This window comes from Oncorhynchus tshawytscha, linkage group LG07 (genome assembly GCF_018296145.1).
Source record: "Oncorhynchus tshawytscha isolate Ot180627B linkage group LG07, Otsh_v2.0, whole genome shotgun sequence".
In the NCBI taxonomy this organism is placed as follows: Eukaryota; Metazoa; Chordata; class Actinopteri; order Salmoniformes; family Salmonidae; genus Oncorhynchus; species Oncorhynchus tshawytscha.
In genome coordinates this window covers 73,425,398-73,445,568 of record NC_056435.1, presented here as the reverse complement: position 1 = coordinate 73,445,568, position 20,171 = coordinate 73,425,398, and the positions used below count along the sequence as shown (strand labels likewise).

General features: G+C 43.7%; 1 protein-coding gene across 2 annotated transcripts in view; it reads left to right on the top strand.

Moving 5' to 3' along the window:
* The window catches only part of LOC112255104 (abhydrolase domain containing 6, acylglycerol lipase), a 33,665-nt gene extending 16,897 nt beyond the window's left edge, over positions 1–16,768 (top strand). For both annotated transcript variants that reach the window (XM_024428164.2, XM_024428165.2), the window contains exons 4-9: positions 158–271; positions 7,610–7,742; positions 13,241–13,410; positions 13,803–13,857; positions 14,238–14,338; positions 15,073–16,768. In XM_024428164.2, coding sequence (XP_024283932.1) covers positions 158–271; positions 7,610–7,742; positions 13,241–13,410; positions 13,803–13,857; positions 14,238–14,338; positions 15,073–15,255 — 756 coding nt within the window. In that variant the 3' untranslated portion in view covers positions 15,256–16,768. The remainder of the gene's footprint in view (positions 1–157; positions 272–7,609; positions 7,743–13,240; positions 13,411–13,802; positions 13,858–14,237; positions 14,339–15,072) is intronic.
* Positions 16,769–20,171: the final 3,403 nt, after the last annotated feature.

Sequence of the window (20,171 nt, the reverse complement as noted above, 5' to 3'; positions counted from 1 at the left end):
TGTGCAGTATAGTTGATGTTAACTGTGCTGTATGTCTATCTGTAGTAGATAGACAGTATAGTTGAGGTGTTAACTGTGCTGTATGTCTGTATGTCTATCTGTAGTAGATAGACAGTGTGGTTGAGGTGTTAACTGTGCTGTTTGTCTCTACCTGTAGTTCCTGCCCAAGCACCAGCACCTGCTGTGCATTGACATGCCCGGACATGAGGGCACCAGCCGAACCGATGCCAGAGACTATTCCATAGAGGGACAGGTCAAGAGGATACGACAGGTACTGATTGGTTGATTGATTGATTACATTCATTTTTCTTCTGTAAGCTCTCTGTCACGTTACACCACTGTAAACACCATATACTGTTACTGTACCAAAGTCACATTTTACATTTACAATTGAGTCAGAAACTCTTTTAGCTAGGTGAGACAACTGCATATCTCAGTCATAGTAAGTACCTGGCCAAGGCTTTCGACTCTGTCAATCACCACATTCTCATCGGCAGACTCGACAGCCTTGGTTTCTCAAATGAATGCCTCGCCTGGTTCACCAACTACTTCTCTGATAGAGTTCAGTGGGTCAAATCGGAGGGCCTGTTGTCTGGACCTCTGGCAGTCTCTATGGGGGCACCACAGGGTTCAGTTCTCGGGCTGACTCTTTTCTCTGTATAGATCAATGATGTCGCTCTTGCTGCTGGTGAGTCTCTGATCCACCTCTACGCAGACGACACCATTCTGTATACTTCTGGCCCTTTTTTGGACACTGTGTTAACAACCCTCCAGGCGAGCTTCAATGCCCTACAACACTCCTTCTGTGGCCTCCAACTGCTCTTAAAATCTAGTAAAACTAAATGCATGCTTTTCAACTGATCGCTACCCGCCCGTCCAGCATCACTACTCTGGACGGTTCTGACTTAGAATATGTGGACAACTACAGATACCTAGGTGTCTGGCTAGACTGTAATTTCTCAGTCCAGACTCATATTAAAAATCTCCAAACCAAAATTAAATCTAGAATCGGCTTCCTATTTTGCAACAAAGCCTCCTTCACTCACTCCGCCAAACATACCCTCGTAAAACTGACTATCCCACCGATCCTCGACTTCGGTCGATGTCATTTACAAAATAGCCTCCAACACTCTACTCAGCAAATTGGATGCAGTCTATCACAGTGCCATTTTGTCACCAAAGCCCCATATACCACCCACCACTGCGACCTGTATGCTCTCGTTGGCTGGCCCTCGCTACATATTCGTCGCCAAACCCATTGGCTCAAGGTCATCTATAAGTCTTTGCTAGGTAAAACTCTGCCTTATCTCAGCTCACTGGTCACCATACCAACACCCACCCATAGCACGCGCTCCAGCAGGTATATGTCACTGGTCACCATAGCAACACCCACCCATAGCACGCGCTCCAGCAGGTATATGTCACTGGTCATCCCCAAACCCAACACCTCCTTTGGCCGCCTTTCCTTCCAGTTCTCTGCTGCCAATGACGGGAACGAATTGCAAAAATCGCTGAAGCTGGAGACATATATTTCCCTCACTAACTTTAAACAAAAGCTATCTGAGCAGCTAACCGATCGCTGCAGCTGTACATAGCCCATCTGTAAATACCCCATCCAGTCAACTACCTACCTCATCCCCATATTGTTTTTATTTACTTTTCTGCTCTTTTGCACACCAGTATTTCTACTTGCACATCATCATCTGCATATCTATCACTCCTGTGTCAATTTGCTAAATTGCAATTAATTCTCTACTATGGCCCATTTATTGCCTTACCACCTCATGCCATTTGCACACACTGTATATAGACTTTATTTTTTTATTTTGTGTTATTGACTTGTTTATTGTGTTATTGGCTTGTTTGTTTACTCCATGTGTAACTCTGTGTTGTTGTTTGTGTCGCACTGCTTTGCTTTATCTTGGCCAGGTCGCAGTTGTAAATGAGAACTTGCCTTCCTGGTTAAATAAAGTAAAAAATGTAAAAAAACATCTTCAGATAGCCATTGGATGAATCCCGGAACATATTCCAGTCTGTGCTAGCAAAACAGTCCTCTGGTGTAGCATCCGCGTCATCTGACCACTTCCGTATTGAGCGAGTCACTGGTACTTCCTGCTTTAGTTTTTGCTTGTAAGGATTTCGGGGGAGAGCTTTGTATGCATCTCTGTTCGTGGAGTAAAGTTGGTCTTGGATTTTTTTTTTCTCGTGGTTGCACATGTGACATGCTGGTAAAAATTTGGTGAAACTGATTTAAGTTTGCCTGCATTAAAGTCCCCGGCCACTAGGAGCGCCGCTTCTTTGCTTGAGAGCGGTCTTAGTGCCAGCTTCGCTTTGTGGTGGTAAATAGACGGCTACGAATAATATAGATGAGAACTCTCTTGGTAGATAGTGTGGTCTACAGCTTATCATAAGGTACTCTACCTCAGGTGAGCAATACCTAGAGACTTCTTTAATATTAGACATCGAGCACCAGCTGTTATTGACAAAAAGACTTCCACCCCTCGTCTTAACAGAGGTAGCGTCTTTGTTCTGCCGGTGCATGGAACATCCTGCCAGCTCTATATTGTCTGTTTCTTCGTTCAGCCACGTCTCGGTGAAACATAAGATGCAATACAGTTTTTAATGTCCCGTTGGTAGGATCATCTTAATAGGTCATCAATTTTATTTTCTAACGATTGCACGTTAGCAAGGAGAGTGGAAGGCATTGGGAGTTTACTCGCTCGCCTCCGCCTCCCCTCTTCCGGGGTCTTTTCTTCATGCAAAAGGCGTGGATCTGGGCCTGTTCCAGTGAAAGGAGTGGATCTGGGCCTGTTCCCAGTGAAAGGAGTGGATCTGGGCCTGTTCCCAGTGAAAGGAGTGGATCTGGGCCTGTTCCCAGTGAAAGGAGGGGCCTGTTCCCAGTGAAAGGATCTGGGCCTGTTCCCAGTGAAAGGAGTGGATCTGGGCCTGTTCCCAGTGAAAGGAGTGGATCTGGGCCTGTTCCCAGTGAAAGGAGTGGATCTGGGCCTGTTCCCAGTGAAAGGAGTGGATCCGGGCCTGTTCCAGTGAAAGGAGTGGATCTAGGCCTGTTCCAGTGAAAGGCGTGGATCTGGGCCTGTTCCAGTGAAAGCAGGATATCCTTCTCGTCGGACTCGTTAAAGGAAAACATTTCTTTCAGTCCGTGTTGAGTAATCGCTTTTTTGATGTCCAGAAGTGTTTTTCAGTCATAAGAGACGGTAGCAGCCACATTATGTACACAATAAGTAAAAAAATAAGTTATGCAAAAAAAATGACAAAACAGCACAATTGGTAAAAGATTGTAAAACGTCAGGCATGTTCTTCAGCGCCATTTTTTTGGCCAATCAGATCTTCAACCAAAACCTAATATTAGATAAAGGGAACCTGAGTTTACAAATAACAAAAAATATTTTTACTTCATTAACAAAGTTATAAAACCACAAATTCCCAAGTGTGAAAATGTAATTGCCCCCCTTACACTCAACAACTGGTTGTGCCACCTTTAGCTGCAATGACTCCAACCAAACACTTCCTGTAGTTGATAATCAGTCTCTCACACCGCTGTGGAGGAATTTTGGCCCACTCTTCCATGCAGAACGGGGTCATTTGTGGGTTTTCAAGCGTGAACTGCTCGTTTCAGGCCTTGCCACAACATCTCAAATTGGATTAGGTCTGGACTTTGACTAGGCCATTCCAAAACCATTTTCATGTAGACTTGACTAAGTATTTTGGATCATTTGTCTCGCTGCGTGACCCAACTGCGTTTTAGCTTCAGTTCACAGACAGATGGCCAGACATTCTCCTGTAGAATTCTTTGATACAGAGCAGAATTAATCATCCAGGTCCTGATACAGCAAAGCATCCCCAAACCATCACACTACCACCACCATGCTGACCGTTGGTATGAGGTTCTTACTGTGGAATGCAGGGTTTGATTTTCACCACACATAATGGGACCCATGAAGTCCAAAAAGTTGACTCAAATTTTCCAAAAAGCACCTGAAAGCACCTGGATGATCATGAAGACTCTTGGAGGGGAAAAAATTAATTTGACAGATAAATCAAAAGTGTAACTTTTTGGACAGCATGGGTCCCATTTATGCCTGGCATAAATGATGAGAAATGTGCCATTTTCAGAGCGGGTTCCCTAAGAAAGTCCAACTATCTTTTGCTGTGTTGCATACCAATTAAGTGGCGCAATGGCCCAGTGGACATGATTGGCATCTACAGTGCATTCTGAAAGTACTCAGACCCCTTAACTTTTTTTTGTTACATTACACACTAATTCTAAAATGTATTAAATTATATTTTTTCCTCACCGATATACACACAATGTATTCAGATCCTGTTCCCATTGATCATCAAATCAAATCAAATCAAATTTATTTATATAGCCCTTCATACATCAGCTGATATCTCAAAGTGCTGTACAGAAACCCAGCCTAAAACCCCAAACAGCAAGCAATGCAGGTGTAGAAGCACGGTGGCTAGGAAAAACTCCCTAGAAAGGCCAAAACCTAGGAAGAAACCTAGAGAGGAACCAGGCTATGTGGGGTGGCCAGTCCTCTTCTGGCTGTGCCGGGTGGAGATTATAACAGAACATGGCCAAGATGTTCAAATGTTCATAAATGACCAGCATGGTCGTATAATAATAAGGCAGAACAGTTGAAACTGGAGCAGCAGCACGGTCAGGTGGACTGGGGACAGCAAGGAGTCATCATGTCAGGTAGTCCTGGGCATGGTCCTAGGGCTCAGGTCCTCCGAGAGAGAGAAAGAAAGAGAGAATTAGAGAGAGCATATGTGGGGTGGCCAGTCCTCTTCTGGCTGTGCCGGGTGGAGATTATAACAGAACATGGCCAAGATGTTCAAATGTTCTTAAATGACCAGCATGGTCATATAATAATAAGGCAGAACAGTTGAAACTGGAGCAGCAGCACGGTCAGGTGGACTGGGGACAGCAAGGAGTCATCATGTCAGGTAGTCCTGGGGCATGGTCCTAGGGCTCAGGTCCTCTGAGAGAAAGAGAGAGAGAAAGAGAGAATTAGAGAAAGCACACTTAGATTCACACAGGACACCGAATAGGACAGGAGAGGTACTCCAGATATAACAAACTGACCCTAGCCCCCCGACACATTAACTACTGCAGCATAAATACTGGAGGCTGAGACAGGAGGGGTCAGGAGACACTGTGGCCCATCATCATTGAGATGTTCCGACAACTTGATTGGAGTCCACCTGTGGTAAATTCAATTGATTGGACATGATTTGGAAAGGCACACACACTGTCTATATAAGGTCCCACAGTTGACAGTGCATGTCAGAGCAAATACCAAGCCATGAGGTCGAAGGAATTGTCCGTAGAGCCCTGAGACAGGGTTGTGTCGAGGCACAGATCTGGGGAAGGGTACCAAAACATTTCTGTAGCATTTAAGGTCCCCAAGAACACAGTGGCCTCCATCATTCTTAAATGGAAGAAGTTTGGAACCACCAAGACTCTTCCTAGAGCTGGCCGCCAGGCCAAACTGAGCAATCGGGGAGAAGGGCCTTGGTCAGAGAGGTGACCAAGAACCCGATGGTCACTCTGACAGAGCTCCAGAGTTCATCTGTGGAGATGGGAGAACCTTCCAGAAGGACAACCATCTCTGCAGCACTCCACCAATCAGGCCTTTATGGTAGAGTGGCCAGACGGAAGCCACCCCTCAGTAAAAGGCACATGACAGCCCACTTGGAGTTTGCCAAAAGGCACCTAAAGGACTCAGGCCATGAGAAACAAGATTCTCTGGTCTGATGAAACCAAGATTGAACTCTTTGGCCTGAATGCCAAGCATCACATCTGGAGGAAACCTGGCACCATCCCTACGGTGAAGCATGGTGGTGGCAGCATCATGCTGTGGGGATGTCTTTCAGTGTCAGGGAACGGGAGACTAGTCAGGATCGAATAAAGATGAATGGAGCAAAGTACAGCGAGATCCTTGATGAAAACCTGCTCCAGATTGCTCAGGACCTCAGACTGGGGCGAAGGTTCACCTTCCAACAGGACAACGACCCTAACCACACAGCCAAGAGAACATAGGAGTGGCTTTGCGACAAGTCTCTCAATGTCCTTGAGTGGCCCAGCCAGAGCCCGGACTCGAACCCGATCGAACATCTCTGGAGAGACCTGAAAATAGCTGTGCAGCGACACTCCCCATCCAACCTGACACAGCTTCAGAGGATCTGTAGAGAAGAATGTGAGAAACTCCCCAAATACAGGTGTGTCAAGCTTGTAGCGACGTACCCAAGAAGATATAAGGCTGAAATCGCTGCCAAAGAGGCTTCAACAAAGTAGTGAGTCAAGAGTCTGAATGTAAAGGTGATATTTCCTTTTTAAATTTTTTTTATACATTTGCAAGAATTTCTAAAAACCTGTTTTTGCTTTGTCATTGTGGGGTATTGTGATGTCATTATGGGGTATTGTGATGTCATTGTGGGGTATTGTGATGTCATTGTGGGGTATTGTGATGTCATTATGGGGTATTGTGTGTAGATTGATGAGGGGGAAAAAATGATTTAATGCATTTTAGAATGAGGCTGTAACGTAACAAAATGTTGGAAAAAGTCAAGTGGTCTGAATACTTTCCGAATGCACTGTACATTCCATTTAGTTGAAACGGATTAAGATTGACAAGATTATTGTAGTGGAAAGATAAATCTTTGTCTTTGTTAGAGTGTGGTTGATAAACACATTCATTGTCTCTCTGTTCGTCTGTCTCTTCTTGTCACTTCCATCCCCATTTCTGCAGTTTTGAAGCCAATATCTTTACATCTTTAGATCTTTCAGTTTACCAGAAACGAACGGAAATACATCTATAATACACATGACAATGGAGGGCTGAACACAAAGAAGATTGAAGCTCTGAATCAATCCCTGAAAGCCTCATGGATTCAAGCTATATGTAAATATGAGTTGGATCTCATGTCAAATCTTAGAAAAAGTCCAACTTTTTATTTTTCAAAATATTTACTTTTATAGAAATAAAGACTTGTGACTTCGTTACTGCATTATTTCTTAATGGACATTTCCTCAAAGAATCCATAAAAGCTTGGTTACATTTTCAATATTATCCTCCGGGAAAAAATTACAGAAATCCAAATCATATGGTTGAATTCGAATATACATAAAGATAAAAAATGTTTTGGGGAAAATGGGAACTTATTATCTTATACTGTGTGTATATATATATTCATTTTTGTATTTTATTTTATCTTTATTTAACCAGGCAAGTCAGTTACGAACAAATTCCTATGTTCAATGACGGCCTAGGAACAGTGGGTTAACTGCCTTGTTCAGGGGCAGAACGACAGATTTGTACCTTGTCAGCTCGGAGATTCTATCTTGCAACCTTTTCGGTTACTAGTCCAATGCTCTAACCACTAGGCTACCCTGCCGCCCCACATATATACATTCTGTATATAATGAAATGGCATAGTGCTCTCAGATACAGACTGTTGAAATTACTATTAAAGTATTAAAACAATGATTTCTTCCTTAGCGGCTGCTGTGAACTGCTACTGGTATGTTTTCATGCTGGATTACAGTTCATGTCTCTGTGTCCCCTCTGTGTGTGTCCAGTTCGTGGAGAGTGTCCGTCTCACCAAGAGGCCCTTCCATCTCGTGGGCACCTCCATGGGAGGAAACGTTGCTGGAGTGTACGCAGCCCGTTACCCCAACGACCTTTGCAGTGTCACCCTCATCTGTCCGGCAGGTACAGCTTAGTTCTAAAGTAACTTTTCAAAATGGCTGCAGAAAATGTCCATAGTGACATAGTTTCCCGCAAGTTTGCAATCAAATAACAACACTTTTTTTTATTTTTTTTATTTAAAAAAAAAATATATGCTACCTATTCTATAATTTAATTGTCTTTTTAACAAGGGTGTGTTTGTGGGGTTGAAATATTCCTAATGTTGATTCACAATTAATCAATACATGCTCAAATTATGAATTATATTATGAATTATAGAACTCCTTATGCCAACAGGCCTTCGGGATCATTTTCTTAGATGTTTATTTACACTGAACAAAAAATATAAACGCAAACATCGTGTTTCATGAGCTGAAATAAAAGATCCCAGAAATGTTCCAGACGCACAAACATATTATTTCTCTCAGATTTTGTGAACAAATTTGTTTCCATCCCTGTTAGTGAGCATTTATCCCTTTGCCAAGATAATCCAACCACCTGACAGGTGCTTGAAGCTGGTTAAACAGCATAATCATTACATAATCATTGTCCCCTTGTGCTGGGGACAATAAAAGGCCACTCTAAAATGTGCTGTTTTGTCACAAAAACACAATGCCACAGATGTCTCAAGGGGCAGAGGCAGAGAGGGAACCGGCCAGGCAGAGACAGCAAGGGCGGTTCGTCGCTTCAGTGCCTTTCCGTTTACCTTCACACCCCTGGGCTAGATTACACTCAATTATAGAATCTACTGAAGAGATAAGTCTTCAATAAAAGTCTGCGTCTCTCACATGGGTAGGCAGACCATTCCATAAAAATGGAGCTCTATAGGAGAGAGCCCTGCCTCCAGCTGTTTGCTAAGATATTCTAGGGACAGTAAGGAGGCCTGCGTCTTGTGACCGTAGCGTACGTGTAGGTATGTACGGCAGGACCAGATCGGTGAGATAGGTAGGAGCAAGCCCATGTAATGCTTTGTAGGTTAGCAGTAAAACCTTGAAATCAGCCCTTGCCTTAACAGGAAGCCAGTGTAGAGAGGCTAGCACTGGAGTAATATGATCAATTTTTTTGGTTCTAGTCAAGATTCTAGTAGCTGTGTTTAGTACTAACTGAAGTTTATTTAGTGCTTTATCCAGGTAGCCGGAAAGTAGAGCATTGCAGTAGTCTAACCTAGAAGTGACAAAGCATGGATTCATTTTTCTGCATTTTTGGATAGAAAGTTTATGATTTTTGCAACGTTACGTAGATGGAAAAAAGCTGTCCTAGAAATAGTCTTGATATGTTCTTCAAAAGAGAGCTCAGGGTCCAGAGTAACGCCGAGGTCCTTCAGTTTTATTTGAGACGACTGAACAACCATCAATATTTATTGTCAGATTCAACAGAAGATCTCTTTCTTTCTTGGGACCTAGAACAAACATCTCTGTTTTGTCCGAGTTTAAAAGTAGAAAGTTTGCAGCCATCCACTTCCTTATGTCTGAAACACATGCTTCTAGCAAGGGCAATTTTGGCAATTTTGGGGCTTCACCATGTTTCATTGAAATGTACAGATGTGTGTCATCCGCATAGCAGTGAAAGTTAACATTATGTTTTCGAATGACATCCCCAAGAGGTAAAATATATAATGAAAACAATAGTGGTCCTAAAACGGAACCTTGAGGAACACCGAAATTTACAGTTGATTTGTCAGAGGACAAACCATTCAGAGACAAACTGATATCTTTCCGACAGATAAGATCTAAACCAGGCCAGAACTTGTCCATGTCGACCAATTTGGGTTTCCAATCTCACTAAAATAATGTGGTGATCAATGGTATCAAAAGCAACTCTAAGGTCTAGGAGCACGAGGACAGATGCAGAGCCTTGGTCTGACGCTGTTAAAAGGTCATTTACCACCTTCACGAGTGCAGTCTCAGTGCTATGATGGGGTCTAAAACCAGACTGAAGCATTTCGTATACATTGTTTGTCTTCTTGAAGGCAGTGAGTTGCTGCGCAACAGCTTTTTCAAAACATTTTGAGAGGAATGGGAGATTCGATATAGGCTGATTTTTAGTTTTTTAATATTTTCTGGGTCAAGGTTTGGCTTTTTCAAGAGAGGCTTTATTACTGCCATTTTTAGTGAGTTTGGTACACATCCGGTGGATAGAGAGCCTTTTATGTTCAACATAGGAGGGCCAAGCACAGGAAGCAGCTCTTTCAGTAGTTTAGTTGGAATAGGGTCCAGTATGCAGCTTGAAGGTTTAGAGGCCATGATTATTTTCATGAATGGGTCAAGAGAAAGAGGATTAAAAAACTTGAGCGTCTCAATTGATCTGAGGTCCTGGTAGTTCTGTATAGACAACTGAGTATTGAAGAAATACGCAGATTTAAAGAGGAGTCCGTAATTTGGTTTCTAATGATTTATGATCTTTTCGTCAAAGAAATTAATGAATTTATCACTGCTGAAGAGAAAGCCATCCTCTCTTGGGGAATGCTGCTTTTTAGTTAGCTTTGCAACAGTATCAAAAATACGTTTTGGGTTGTTATTATTCTCCACAATTAAGTTTAAAAAATAGGATGATGGAGCAGTAGTGAGGGCTCTTCGATACGGTTCTGTCTTTCCAAGCTAGTCAGAGGACTTCCAGTTTGGTGGAGTACTATTTCCGTTCCAATTTTCTGGAAGCTTGCTTCAGAGCTCAGGTATTTTCTGTATACCAGGGAGCTAGTTTCTTATGACAAGTTTTTTTTGTTTTTAGGGGTGCGACTGCATCTAGGGTATTGCGCAAGGTTAAATTGAGTTACTCAGTTAGGTGGTTAAATGATTTTTGTACTCTGACGTCGTTGGGTAGGCGGAGGGAGTCTGGAAGGTCATCTAGTTATCTTTGGGTTGTCTGAGAATTTATAGCACAGCTTTTGATGATACTTGGTTGGGGTCTGAGCAGATTATTTGTTGCCAATGTAATAAAATGGTGGTCCGATAGTCCTGGATTATGAGGAAAAACATTAAGATCCACAACATTTATTCCACTGGACGAAACTAGGTCCAGAGTATGACTGTGGCAGTGAGTGGGTCCGGAGACATGTTGGACAAAACCCAGTCGATGATGGCTCCGAAAGCCTTTTGGAGTGCGTCTGTGGACTTTTCCATGTGAATATTAAAGTCACCAAAAATGTGAATATCATCTGCTATGACTACAAGGTCCGATAGGAATTCAGGGAACTCAGTGAGGAACGCTGTATATGGCCCAGGAGGCCTGTAAACAGTTGCTATAAAAAGGGATTGAGTAGGCTGCATAGATTTCATGACTAGAAGCTCAAAAACTGGAAACGGGTAAGGTGAAATTTAAATTTGCTATCGTAAATGTTAGCAACACCTCCACCTTTTGCGGGATGCGCGGGGGGATATGGTCACTAGTGTAGCCAGGAGGTGAGGTCTCATTTAACACAGTAAATTCATCAGGCTTAAGCCATGTTTCAGTCAGGCCAATCACATCAAGGTTATGATCAGTGATTAGTTAATTGTCCATAACTGCCTTGGAAGTGAGGGATCTAACATTAAGTAGCCCTATTTAGAGATGTGAGGTATCACAATCCCTTTCAATAATGGCAGGAATGGAGGAGGTCTTTATTCCAGTGGGATTGCTAAGGCGAACACCGCCATGTTTAGTTTTGCCCAACCCAGGTCGAGGCACAGACATGGTCTCAATGGGGATAGCTAAGCTGGCTACACTGACTGTGCTAGTGGCAGACTCCACTAAGCTGGCAGAATGGCTAACAGGGTGCAGGCCAGACAGCAGGCTATCTCATTGTGGAGCTAGGGGAGTTGGAGCCCTGTCTATGTTCGTAGATAAGATGAGAGCACCCCTCCAGATAGGATGGGGTCCGTCACTCCTCAACAGGCCAGGCTTGGTCCTGTTTGTGGGTGAGTCCCAGAAATAGGGCCAATTATCTACAAATTCTATCTTTTGGGAGGGTCAGAAAACCAGCGATTGAGTTGTGAGGCTCCGAGTAGAGTAAATATTGATCACATTCCCTGTGTATGATCATATATTTTGATACATTGAATGTTAATATTGTGAAACTATGCTATACATTTTTTTTTTTTAAATGTACCTACCTGTTTCAGGAAGTGATGTCACTGAGTACTGCCCCTATATATAGGACCTTCCACCCCCCCCCTCCCCACACCTGGGAACATGAGCAGCAGTGTTTGGTTTTTTGCCTTCCTGTTTTCCGTGAGTTTTGTCGACAACTCCACCTGCGGAAAGTACCCGGATGTGCGGAATGTTCTTCAACTTTTGTACTCGGCTGTAGAGCTCGTCCCTCCCCCTAACATACTGCCCTCAAAGCTCATCACTGAGCTAAGGATCCTGGGTCTAAACAGCTCCCTCTGCAACTGGATCCTGGACTTCCTGATGGGCCACCCCCCAGGTGGTGAGGGTAGGTAACAACACAGTGTGGTGCCATGATTGTGGACTTCTGGATCCTGGACTTCCTGACAGGATGCCCCCAGGTGGTGAGTGTAGGTAACAACACCGTGTGGTGCCAGGATAACAACCTCTCCCTCAAAGTGCTCAAGACAAAGGAGATGATTGTGAACTTCAGGAAAAGGACTGACCCACGCCCCCATTCTCATCAACGGGGCTGTAGTGAAGCAGGTTGAGAGTTTCAAATTCCTTGGTGTCCACATCACCAAGGAACTATCATGATCCAAACCTACCAAGATAGTCGTGAAGAGGGCACAACAAAGCCTATTCCTCCTCAGGAGACTGAAAAGATTTGGCATGGGTCCTCAGATCCTCAAAGTTCTACAGCTGCACCATCGAGAGCATCCTGACTGGGTGCATCACCGCCTGGTATGGCAACTGCTTGGCCTCCGACCGCAAGGCACTACAGGGGGTAGTGTGTACGGCCTAGTACATCCCTGGGGCTAAGCTTCCTGCCATCCAGGACCTCTATACCAGGCGGTGTCAGACGAAGGCCCTAAAAATTGTCAAAGACTCCAGCCACCCTAGTCATAGACTGTTCTCTCTGCTACCACACGGCAAGCGGTACCAGAGCGCCAGTCTAGGTCCAAAAGGCTTCTTAACAGCTTCTACCCCCAAGCCATAAGACTCCTGAACAGCTAATAAAATGGCTACCCAGACTATTTGCACCCTCCCACCCCCATTTTTATGCTGCTACTCTCTGTTTATCTATGCGTAGTCACTTTAAGTCTACCTACATGTACATATTACATCAACTAACCGGTGCTCCTGCACATTGACTCAGTACCGGACTCCCTGAGTATAGCCCCACTATTGTTATTTTACTGGTGCTCTTTAATTACTTGTTATTTTTCTGTTTTCTTTTTTCTTTTTTACTTCAGTTTATTTTAGTAATTACTTTAACACTTTATTTTTCCTGATACTGCATAGTTGGTTAAGGGCCTGTATATAAGCATTTCACTGTCTATTACACCTGTTGTATTCAGGCTCATGAGACAAATACAATTTGATTTGATGTTGTGTTTTTATATTTTTGTTCAGTTTATTTGTGGTCTTTTTTTCAGGTCTTCCTACCGAGAGTCCGTTTGTGGAGCGTCTGAGGGAGTTGGAGAAGGACCAGGAACTGAGTGGGAGCCTGGATCCCCAGGGCATCCCTCTGATCCCCTCTACCCCAGAGGAGATGGACGATATGCTCAAACTGTGCTCTTTCGTACGCTTCAAGATCCCTCAACAGGTAGTCATTGATACATTTCAGTTGGGATTACTTATAGGCCGCGATTCAATCCGATCGCACTTTGTCGGGCAATTGGACTATTTCAAAGCATTTGTTTCCAGCGTTCGTGGAGAACACATTCATGGTAAACGGTGCAAACGTTCGGCTCAATCGAAAATGAATGTCATGCGCACTATCACGCAGATCTACTGCTGATCGGATTGAATCCAGGTCGTGTTGTTGTTGGCGGCTGGTCAACATCTTCAGGACTTAGTCAATAACAACAACAAAACCCGGACGACTACTACTAGAACTACTCAAAAGCTTCTCTTCTACTTGTTGGCATTTCTTTTTTTTTGAACGACAATCTACTGCCTGGTTCCTTACAATAACCTTCATTATTCTTTTGACAGATTCTTCAGGGATTGGTGGATGTTCGAGTTCCAAACAACGACTTCTACAGAGAGTGTGAGGGACTTGGTTTGAATGTCTGCTTCAAAAACATTCATTGAATAATTGAATGATTCTGTCAGACTTGTCAATCACACCTGGTGGAATGTTTTTGGGTTTTGTGGTGCATGTGTAGAGGAATAACTATTCACTTATCTTTCCTTAGTGAATAGGTATTCTTCTATCTTTCCTTAGTGAATAGGTATTCTTCTATCTTTCCTTAGTGAATAGGTATTCTTCTATCTTTCCTTAGTGAATAGGTATTCTTCTATCTTTCCTTAGTGAATAGGTATTCTTCTATCTTTCCTTAGTGAATAGGTATTCTTCTATCTTTCCTGGGTGAATCGGTATTCTTCTATCTTTCCTGGGTGAATCGGTATTATTCTCTCTTTCCTCAGTGTTCATGGAGATCGTAGGAGAGAAGTCCAGACACTCCTTACATGAGAACATGCATCTGATCACAGTCCCAACACAGGTCATCTGGGGGAAGCATGACCAGGTAAGCATCCCAGGAGCGTTGGGTCGTAACCTTGCACACTGTTGATTGCTCCCACAGTTTTATTGTATCTTTATTTTATTACAAGTAATGCAAGTAACTGGATGTGCATACACTACTTGTACACTCTTGTACACTCTTAGAAAAAAGGGATTTTGTTTTGAATATAATGTATGACTTTTTTTAGGTTATTTAACTGTTTGTCTTTATAATTGTAATGATTAAAACAGAATAGAAAAAAGGTTATTCGGCTGTCCCCATAGGAGAACCATTTTTGGTTCCAAGCCTTTAAAAAAAAAATATATATTTAACCTTTATTTAACTAGACATGTCAGTTAAGAACAAATTCTTATTTACAATGACGGTCTAGGAACGCTGGGTTAACTACCTTGTTCAGGGGCAGAACGACAGATTTTTACCTTGTCGGCTCGGGGATTCGATCCAGCAACCTTTCGCTTACTGGCCCAACGCTCTAACCACTAGGCTACCTGCCGCCTCTACACTCTAACCACTAGGCTACCTGCCGCCTCTACACTCTAACCACTAGGCTACCTGCCGCCTCTACACTCTAACCACTAGGCTACCTTTAAAGTTCTACCTGGAACCCAAAAAGGGTTATTCAAAGTGTTCTCCTGTAGGGACAGCCAAAGAACACGTTTAGGTTCTAGATAGAAAAGGGTTCAAGAGTGTTCCTCTTAATTGGACTCCCTCCCTCCTTTCCTCTCTTCCTCTATCAGGTGGTGGATGTTTCTGGATCATCTATGCTGAAGGAGGCTGTCTCTGGCTGTCAGGTGGACCTGCTGGACAACTGTGGTCACTCTGTGGTGATGGAGCGACCTCGCAAGACAGCTCAGCTCATCATGGACTTTATCAATAACCAACACAACACTGGCTCCAACAACAGCAAGAAACTATCTTGAGACTGACTACCTGGAGCTTAGACTTTATAGTGCCCGTTTCCCGGGCAAAGTTAAACCTAGTCCTAGACGAGGAAGCACTTTCAATGGGGGTTTGATCTCCATTGAACATGCGTTTCAGTCAGGGACGAGGTTTGTCAAGGACTAGGTTCCAGTCAGGGACGAGGTTTGTCAAGGACTAGGTTCCAGTCAGGGACGAGATTTGTCAAGGACTAGGTTCCAGTCAGTGACTAGGTTTCAGTCAGGGTTTCAGGTTTAATTCGGGAATAGATTTCATTTAGGGTTTCAGGTTTCAGTCAGGGACTAGGTTTCAGTCAGGGACTAGGTTTCAGTCAGGGTTTCAGGTTTCAGTCAGGTACTAGGTTTCAGTCAGGTACTAGGTTTCAGTCAGGGACTAGGTTTCAGTCAGGGTTTCAGTTTTCAGTCGGGGTTTCAGTCAGTGACTAGGTTTCAGTCAGGGTTTCAGGTTTCAGTCAGGGACTAGGTTTCAGTCAGGGTTTCAGTTTTCAGTCAGGGTTTCAGTTTTCAGTCAGGGACTAGGTTTCAGTCAGGGACTAGGTTTCAGTCAGGGTTTCAGGTTTCAGCCAGGGTTTCAGGTTTCAGTCAGGGTTTCAGTAAGGTACTAGGTTTTAGGTTTAATCTGTGTCCAGGAAACCAGCCTACAGTGAGCGTTTATCTGTAAAAAAATCTAATAATCTGTAAATGATGTAGTAATATTTTTCTAATCTAGTCCTCAGGGAATGAGTCCATCAACCAGCTGGCTGCGGTTTCATGCTTGAATTTGATTTTAAGGTGAAGGAAGACTGTGTAAAATACTGGGATACAATATTGTGACATTGTATTTATTTAGTGATTTAAGGACCTTAATTTCAAATGTTATATTCTTTGTTTAATTGCCAATGTGTTACTAAACTTACTTACATGATTTTATATTGTATTTGAGTTTGTGTTACCTCTGAGTCAGCTGAAAGACTGGTCGGTAGTGTCTGAGACTGATCCCGCCTGAAAACACAAGATGTAAAGAAAGACACAAACTCAAATCAAACTACTTCTAGTTGTTGTTAGATTGATTTGTCTTGTTGAAGGTTGGTACATGGTCTTACTATTATCCACAGACAACATATTACACCTTGTACATTAGGAACATATTGAAGGAACATTTGTCATTGTGTTTTATGATCAAATAAATGTTATTAAAAACAATGGAGCTACAATCACGTACATTTTGTAATATTATTATTAACCAAGTACTTATTCTTCAAGCGCTGCTATACCCTGTTATATGTGATATAACCTGATGGTATCGATGCATGACGATAGAGTATCGATGCAATGAGACACAACAACCAACACCTGCATATTTTCAAGTTTGCCATGCCATGTCGTTAAGTTACACTGAGACAAAAAAATAATTTGTGACACTTGTTATCTTTGTACATGTTAATGAGTTGTCAATCTACTCAATGTTTTTGCTTGTTCACGTAAAGCACCAAATAAAACTATTTTCTCATGCTGACATGAAATTCATGGACCAATCACATTGGATATTGTTGTTTTGGGGCTGAGCATTGATATGGGGTGGAGCTACAGCTGTTTTTGGGACTGAGCCTTGATATGGGGTGGGGCTACAGCTGTTTTGGGGGCTGGGCCTTGATATGGGGTGGAGCTACAGCTGTTTTGGGGGCTGGGCCTTGATATGGGGTGGAGCTACAGCTGTTTTTGGGGCTGGGCCTTGATATGGGGTGGAGCTACAGCTGTTTTGGGGGCTGGGCCTTGATCTGGGGTGGAGCTACAGCTGTTTTGGGGGCTGGGCCTTGACATGGGGTGAGAAAAGCTTAGCGATATTGATTCAAGGGTTAGGAGAAAAGTTTTAAGGAAGGTTTGGGGGGTTTGTTTCAGGTTTCAAGCAACAGTTTAAGGAAGGCCAGGGTTTGGATGAGATTGAATGTGCTCAATTCTTTTCATCATGAAGTGCGTTGGGAGCCACCTTACCCGACACCCTAGACCCACTACAATTTGCATACCACCCCAACAGATCCACAAACGAAGCAATCTCCATTACACTGCCCTACACCACCTGGATAAGAGGAATAACTATGTAAGAATGCTGTTCATCTACAACAGTTCAGCCTTCAACACCTGAACCCCGCCCTGTGCAACTGGGTACTAGACTTCCTGATGGGCCGACCCCGGGTGGTGAAGGTAGGCAACAACACTTCTGCCACGCTAATCCTCAACACTGGGGCCCCTCAGGGGTGTGTGCTCAGCCCCCCTTCCTGTACTCCCTGTTCACCCACGACTGTGACCAAGCACGTCTCCAACTCAATCATCAAGTTTGCTGATGAGACAATAGTGATAGGCCTGATTACCAACAACATCGAGAGAGCCTACAGGGTTAGGTGAGAGCAGTGGCAGGAAAATAACCTCTCCCTCAACGTCAACAAAACAAAGGATCTGATCGTGGACTACAGCCGAGAGAGCATTCCCCATCCACGTCAACAAAACAAAGGATCTGATCGTGGACTACAGCCAAGAGAGCATTCCCCATCCACATCAACGTCAACAAAACAAAGGAGCTGATCGTGGACTACAGCCGAGAGAGCATTCCCCATCCACGTCAACAAAACAAAGGAGCTGATCGTGGACTACAGCCGAGAGAGCATTCCCCATCCACATCAACGTCAACAAAACAAAGGAGCTGATCGTGGACTACAGCCGAGAGAGCATTCCCCATCCACGTCAACAAAACAAAGGAGCTGATCGTGGACTACAGCCGAGAGAGCATTCCCCATCCACGTCAACAAAACAAAGGATCTGATCGTGGACTACAGCCGAGAGAGCATTCCCCATCCACGTCAACAAAACAAAGGATCTGATCGTGGACTACAGCCGAGAGAGCATGCCCTATCAACGTCAACAAAACAAAGGAGCTGATCGTGGACTACAGCCGAGAGAGCATTCCCCATCCACGTCAACAAAACAAAGGATCTGATCGTGGACTACAGCCGAGAGAGCATTCCCCCACGTCAACGTCAACAAAACAAAGGAGCTGATCGTGGACTACAGCCGAGAGAGCATTCCCCATCCACGTCAACAAAACAAAGGAGCTGATCGTGGACTACAGCCGAGAGAGCATTCCCCATCCACGTCAACAAAACAAAGGAGCTGATCGTGGACTACAGCCGAGAGAGCATTCCCCATCCACGTCAACAAAACAAAGGAGCTGATCGTGGACTACAGCCGAGAGAGCATGCCCCATCCACATCAACAAAACAAAGGAGCTGATCAACAGCCGAGAGAGCATGCCCCATCCACATCAACAAAACAAAGGATCTGATCGTGGACTACAGCCGAGAGAGCATGCCCCATCCACGTCAACAAAACAAAGGAGCTGATCGTGGACTACAGCCGAGAGAGCATTCCCCATCCACGTCAACAAAACAAAGGAGCTGATCGTGGACTACAGCCGAGAGAGCATTCCCCATCCACGTCAACAAAACAAAGGAGCTGATCGTGGACTACAGCCGAGAGAGCATTCCCCATCCACGTCAACAAAACAAAGGAGCTGATGTGGACTACAGCCGAGAGAGCATTCCCCATCCACGTCAACAAAACAAAGGAGCTGATCGTGGACTACAGCCGAGAGAGCATGCCCTATCAACGTCAACAAAACAAAGGATCTGATCGTGGACTACAGCCGAGAGCATGCCCTATCAACGTCAACAAAACAAAGGATCTGATCGTGGACTACAGCCGAGAGAGCATTCCCCATCCACGTCAACAAAACAAAGGATCTGATCGTGGACTACAGCCGAGAGAGCATTCCCCATCCACATCAACAAAACAAAGGATCTGATCGTGGACTACAGCCGAGAGAGCATTCCCCATCCACGTCAACAAAACAAAGGATCTGATCGTGGACTACAGCCGAGAGAGCATTCCCCATCCACGTCAACAAAACAAAGGATCTGATCGTGGACTACAGCCGAGAGAGCATGCCCCATCCACATCAACGGGCTGCAGTGTAGAGGGACAAAAGCTTCCTCTGCACACTGAGGACCTGAGATGGTCCCTTTACACCAACAGTGTGGTTAAGAATGCACAATAGCGCCTCTTCAACCTCAGGAGGCTGAAGAAATTCAGATTGAAAACATATTTTCACATGTATTACATTTAGAGTTCTCATGTTAACACCACCTTTTCACATGTGAGAATATATATATTTTTACCTCACGTGAATTACAGTTGCACATGTGAATTTTGCGGTTTCACATGTTAAAAAAAACGTATATGTGAAAATCTATACTGAACAAAAATATTAACGCAACATGCAACAATTTCAAAGATTTTACTGTGTGACAGTTCATATTTGTATTTTTATTTTTAATTCACCTTTTATTTAACCAGGTAGGCCAGTTGAGAACACCTTTATTTAACCAGGTAGGCCAGTTGAGAACACCTTTATTTAACCAGGTAGGCCAGTTGAGAACACCTTTTATTTAACCAGGTAGGCCAGTTGAGAACACCTTTTATTTAACCAGGTAGGCCAGTTGAGAACACCTTTATTTAACCAGGTAGGCCAGTTGAGAACACCTTTTATTTAACCAGGTAGGCTAGTTGAGAACACCTTTATTTAACCAGGTAGGCTAGTTGAGAACACCTTTTATTTAACCAGGTAGGCTAGTTGAGAACACCTTTATTTAACCAGGTAGGCCAGTTGAGAACAAGTTGTCATTTACAACTGTGACCTGGCCAAGACAGAGCAAAGCAGTGTGACACAAACAACACAGAGTTACACATGGAATAAACAAACATAGTCAATAATACAGTAGAAAAATAAGTCTATATACTATGTGAGCAAATGTAGTAAGATTAGGGAGGTAAGGCAATAAATAGGCCATAGTGGCAAAGTAATTACA